Source organism: Camelus bactrianus, chromosome 16 (genome assembly GCF_048773025.1).
Source record: "Camelus bactrianus isolate YW-2024 breed Bactrian camel chromosome 16, ASM4877302v1, whole genome shotgun sequence".
Lineage (NCBI taxonomy): Eukaryota > Metazoa > Chordata > Mammalia > Artiodactyla > Camelidae > Camelus > Camelus bactrianus.
Window position 1 is genome coordinate 55,721,936 of NC_133554.1, and position 5,416 is coordinate 55,727,351.

The window sequence follows — 5,416 nt, forward strand, 5'->3', positions numbered from 1 at the left end:
ACGTTCAAGTCCAGAACTCCTCCCCCACCAGCTGCTGAGGCTCACACCTGCGTTCCTCTCCAAGGACTGCTCTTGGCTGAAAGAAGACGCATCATCCATGCAATGACTGTCCCTAAGAGGGAAACAAAGCCTGGTCCTCTGGCCTCAGGGTGTGGTCCCAGGGAATAGACTCTAAAAAGCTTCCGGACCTGGACCACCTGCCTGCTAATGAGGACCCCCATCCCTAGGGGAGGGTAGAATATGCTGGCCCCTGGCATGCTGTACTGGTGTGTAATTATTAAACAGTTCACGGGCAGTGAGCTGGGATGGGATACCAGGGGAAGGAAATGCAGTGGTGGTGAAAAAAATCTCAGGTGTCTGAGAGGTATTGTAAGAATGGTGGATGCTCACACCTGACCTTGGGGGACAGAGGGAAGTAGAGGGTCAGGTTCTGGACTTAATAAGAGTCGTGGGGCCCCAGAGGAGGCTGAATTCTCAACCTTAGTGAGTCAGCTATGCCAAGGGGGGTTGTGATTGGGAAAAAGAAGCATTTGGGGATATCTGGGTCGCGCCAGGCTCTCCTAGAACCTTCTGGACCCTCCCAGCTCACCTCCTCCAGCTAGGATGGCTCTAGGCAGCTTGGAGAAATTATCTTGAGTACTCAAACCCCAGTGGGCAGGACTGCTGATGAACTGAGGCTGCATTCTCAGCTGGAAGCTGCCTCCTCACAGCTAATGCAGGGCAGTGAAGCCTGCCCCCTGCCTCCATCTGGGCGTCACTGAAGGATTTCTGGCTCCTGAGCTCCCAGGAGGTGGGCTGAGGCCTCTGTAGCAACTGCATTCTGACAGCCCGACTTCTCTCTCTACCCAGACTGCTTCCCTTTCTACCCACCGGGGTGGCTCCCAGGAGGCACTCTTCCAGCGAACCCCCTGCCCATGATTCTCCATCTCCATCTCTGTCCCCCAGGGTATCTGCTTGGGCTCGATTAAGATTGGAAAGGTAAATACAATTAGGCAAAATGTGCTCCATGCCAGGTGTGCAGGGCAGGTCTTAAATGCAGGTGAGGGACTGAGAGAAGGAGGCCACCCTCAATACCATCAAAAATCACAACTAGTTACACAAGTGCCTGTCCAGAGAGCTGCCTTCTTTGCCCGTCAGGGCCTTTCCTTTGCTCTGCATGGAAAATTGGGGTCTCTGGGCCCCATCGCTCATGGGGCCTACCTTTCAGATTCCCCCAGGTGGGCTCCCCTGGGCTGGGCCCTGTAGTGGGAACCCGGCAGCTGTCACATCAAGGGGAGGAGAGAGGAGCGGGTGAGGCCCGACTTGGAAGCCCCTAGAAGCCCCACCACATGCCAGGCTTTCTAGATTCATCTGAGCTGCTGCAGGCTCTGTGCTGGGAACGGGGTGGGGGGCAGGGGGTAGACTTCTCCAGGCCCTGGCTATGCAGGGGGACCAGTGTACCTTTCACCAGTGCCCTTTGCCCTGCTGCCACCTCTGCTTTTTCACCATGAGGTTGTTCCTCTGCATCTGCCTCCCCAACTCCCAACCCCAGAAGGACTCTTCAAGGCCATCAGGGATTCCTTGTCCCGAGAATCAGAGATCTTTGTCCATTCTTGGCTGCATGGGATGCTGCTTGCTGCCCCGACCTTAGGTTCCTGATCCTGGTTCTGCTAATCTCCTCACTTTCTTCCCATGAATATCTCATTTTCCCCCAAGAGACAACATCCCCAAGCCTGGCCCCCAGCTTCCCTGTTGGTATACGTGGCTCATCAGAATGTTCTTTCCATTCTGTGACTCAGTTGTCTCCCCCATCATGAGGACAGCCACATCTGCACCCATGATCCCAGACTACAGATCACTGGTGGGACGGGGGTTCAGCTGGGTGGGAGGTGAGGCTCTGCTGGGCAGGTGGAGGGTCAGATCACACAGCCCTCCGGGCATCTCTGTGTGTACTGGCCAATATGGCTCCAATCGCCGTAGAATGTTCTGGAGCCCTGGGGCAAGAGCCCAGCCATTGCCCAGAGTCCGCGGGAGAGACAGGGAAGCTGGTATCCAGATGTGTGCAGCCCTGTCTGGTGGGCTGGGAGACCTGCAGGAGGCCAGGCTGGAGTGGGTAATGGGGGGACCCCTAAAGGGGCAACACCACAGGAGAAGGAACGAGGTGGGGGTGGGCAGCCTGAGCAGAGTCAGAGCCAGGGGAGTCAGGGTTACAGGACCCTTTCACGGGAGCTGGTGCTGGAGGGAGACTGTGGCATTAAGAGTAAAACTCTACCAACAGGGGTCTGGAAAGAAGCCCCCTGAGCCAGGATCCCCACGCCGGGACATTGGATTACGTTGACTTTACATCAAACACCAGCCTTGTCCTCTCCCCTCTGGTTCTGCAGTTCTAACCGGCCACTGAGCAAATGCTGTAAATGGTACCACGCTCTGGCTGCCAGCGCTAGAAGGACCCTCAGAGGTGGGTTTGCTAGGCTTCAGGGGACAAGGGGTGAATGCCTGTGCCAGCCGGTTGGCACCAGAGTAGGGATTAGAGTGAACCCACGAGGCTTAGCCCCGTGCTCTTCCCCGTAAACCCTGGGGCCTCAGCCAGCCGCTGTAATCCTCTGCGTCCAGTGTGCCATGCTGAGATGTTACCCTCGGCACACAGGGACAGCGCACGGGGCTGCCAGAGTCCTGCGGGCATCGCCTGCCTGTGACGTAGAGGCGGGCGGGTGGGGGAGTAGAAATCTCTGAGAAGAGCGTCACTCGTGCCAGCCCACGCTTACTGTGACAGCCAGGCACCTAGGAGTCTGGAGTTTTCTGGTTCCTGAGCCTGTGATCGGTCCCCGGGTGACTGGCTCTGTGGTGGGAACATCAGGGCCCCTGCCCCACTGTCCTGGTAAGTGGGGACTCTGCCTCCGGCTCCCAGCCTTCAGGAATAAGAGCACCCTGCTTGGGGCTTGGAGACATGGGGAGAGAAGGTGGAGAAGACGGCGGCGACCTGCAGGCCATGGGGCTTCACAGGGGAGGGACAGACTCCTCTAAGAACTGTACGTCTGCCGTGGGTCAGGGAGAGAGACAAAAAGTGACCTGGGGGCCCAGTGAGCAGGGACAAGGCAGGAGGTGTCTACCCCGTATACGCCTGCTCCACTCCAGCCCCCAGACTCCCCACTCCAAGTCCGCTACAAAAGAGGTAAGAGGAACCATCACGCTGGACGGCCCCCTTGGAGATGAGGACCAGACCCCAGACTATCGCTCCCCTCCAACAGGTGCTGAGGGGTCCTCCTTATCCCAGAGGCCACTTCTGAAGCTGGGGCCCCCAGAGGTGGAGGTAGCAGCCAGGATGTCCACTCAGAGCATCTACTACCTAAAGCCCGTGACTCTGCACCTGCCCCCTGGGATCCCCGAGTCCCCGAGTCGCCAGCGGCGCCACACACTCCCTGCCAGTGAGTTTCGCTGCCTCACCCCAGAGGATGCTGCCGGGGTGTTTGAGATTGAGCGTGAAGGTGAGCAGCCCCCACACAGGGGCCGGGACCCTGCTGTACTCCGCTGCTGCTCCCCTTGGGGAGAAGACCCTCGAGTCTCCTATCCTTGGCAGCGGGGACCCCAGAATAATCAGACATATGTTTTTGTGCGTGTGCATGAGTACGTGTGGGTTAGGAAAGTGGGGGGAACAGCAGTGTTGAACCTCTGCTTTCCTGTGGGGGAGGGACCTCTGAGCAGATTCTCGGTCTGCAGTGGACAGTGGGCAGGCGGCACAGAGACCACTAAGTCACCACCAGTGCCTCCTCCGCAGCCTTCATCTCTGTCTCGGGCATCTGCCCCCTGAATCTGGACGAGGTCCGGCACTTCCTGACCCTCTGTCCTGAGCTGTCCCTGGGCTGGTTCGTGGAGGGCCGCCTTGTGGCCTTCATCATTGGCTCCCTGTGGGACAAGGAGAGACTCACTCAGGTGAGGGCAGGGCAGGCCCAGGAGGCCCCTGGAAGAGAGGCCACCGCCTGCTGGCCCCCGGCTCCTCCTGCTCTCACAGAGGCTGCCAGGGAGGGGAGAGGAGCCCAGTGCCTGGGATTTCTTCCTCCAGAACTAAGAGATGAGCACAGATGTGGTCCTCTCCCAGAGCAACAGAGCCCAGTCCTTTCGGATCTCAAGGCCCTCATGAAGGGGCCGCCCTAGGGCTGGGGATGTAGCTCCCAAGTGGAGGCCCTCCTTGGGTGAGAGGGGAGCCCTGATTGGAGGAACTCAGGGGACACCTGCCCTTGGCCCAGATGGGGGCAGTTTGAGGGTACAGGTGTCCACAGAGGTGACATGGACTTATGCCTGTCTCTTGCCCCCAGGAGTCGCTGACGCTGCACAGGCCCGGGGGCCGCACAGCGCACCTGCACGTGCTGGCCGTGCACCGCACCTTCCGGCAGCAGGGCAAGGGCTCCATCCTGCTCTGGCGCTACCTGCACCACCTGGGCGGCCAGCCAGCTGTGCGCCGGGCCGTGCTCATGTGCGAGGACCCACTGGTGCCCTTCTACGAGAGGTTCGGTTTCCACCCCGTGGGCCCGTGCAATGTCACCGTGGGCTCACTGGCCTTCACGGAGCTCCAGTGTTCCCTGTGGGGCCACACCTCCCTGCGCAGGAACAGTGACTGCTGACCTGGCCACCACCTGGGGTGCCTACGGCCAGGTGCCAGAGATGTGGGGAGGCAAGCTGGGGGCTCCTACTCTGTCCTGGTGTCCCCTTCTCCACCCTGGCCTTCCCCCAGCTCAGGAGACAGTGACTCCCAGGTGGCCATGGAAAGGGGAGGGGTGAAATAAAGAGAAAGTGGGGCGGCTGCTCTCAGCCCTGGCTGCCCCTCTGGGGCACAAGCTGTGTGTCCTCCAGTCTGTCTGCACGAGGCCCTCTGTAGTCCCTGCATTCCAAACTGTGCCCTAACGTGGCTGGGTCGGTTAAGTAGGGACAGTGGGAGGCATCCTGCAGCTCTGCCTCGGCATCCTCACTAAGCAAGCCTGATGCTCAGGGACCCTTAACCCCTCCAGACCTGGGTCTGCCCCTTCCCATCCTCATCCCTGGAATGCAGGGTACCTGGGAGCAGGAAGGGGCAGGGACCACCTCTCAGCTCACCACACTGGCCCCCAACCCCACCACAGGACCCTGGGTCCTATGCCCACAGTAACAGCGTTGTGCCCCACTGGGGTGTGGGGTGAAGGGTGGGGTGCAGGATTGTAGGTAACAGACAAGTGCTGCACCTCCCACTCTTTCTGCCAGGACGGCCCCCGCCCCGCCCAGCCAACCCCCTCACTATCCTCACAAGCAGGTGGGGCTGGGGGACTGCAGGGATCTCAGGGATTTAACACCACCCTCTCAAGTGACCTTTCAGGGGGTCCCAACCCAGTTTCTGGTCCAACCAAAAACCCCAGAAGCCCATGCCCTGAGCTCCTTGTGGCTGACCTGGCCACTCTCACCTCCAAAA

General features: G+C 59.7%; 1 protein-coding gene across 1 annotated transcript; it reads left to right on the forward strand.

Annotated features, from left to right (window-relative positions):
- Positions 1-2,090: 2,090 nt before the first annotated feature.
- Positions 2,091-5,286, forward strand: AANAT (aralkylamine N-acetyltransferase). The gene is made up of 3 exons (XM_010950735.3): positions 2,091-3,464; positions 3,755-3,909; positions 4,293-5,286. The coding sequence occupies exons 1-3, from the start codon at positions 2,927-2,929 to the stop codon at positions 4,596-4,598; spliced, it is 999 nt and encodes a 332-aa protein (XP_010949037.3). The 5' UTR covers positions 2,091-2,926; the 3' UTR covers positions 4,599-5,286.
- The last annotated feature ends 130 nt before the right edge of the window (positions 5,287-5,416 follow it).

Coding starts and splice junctions, on each gene's coding strand:
- AANAT (XM_010950735.3), top strand. CDS start 2,927: ATGGGGAGAGAAGGTGGAGAAGACGGCGGCGACCTGCAGGCCATGGGG. Junction 3,465..3,754: donor GTTTGAGATTGAGCGTGAAG/GTGAGCAGCCCC, acceptor CCTCCTCCGCAG/CCTTCATCTCTGTCTCGGGC. Junction 3,910..4,292: donor ACAAGGAGAGACTCACTCAG/GTGAGGGCAGGG, acceptor TCTTGCCCCCAG/GAGTCGCTGACGCTGCACAG.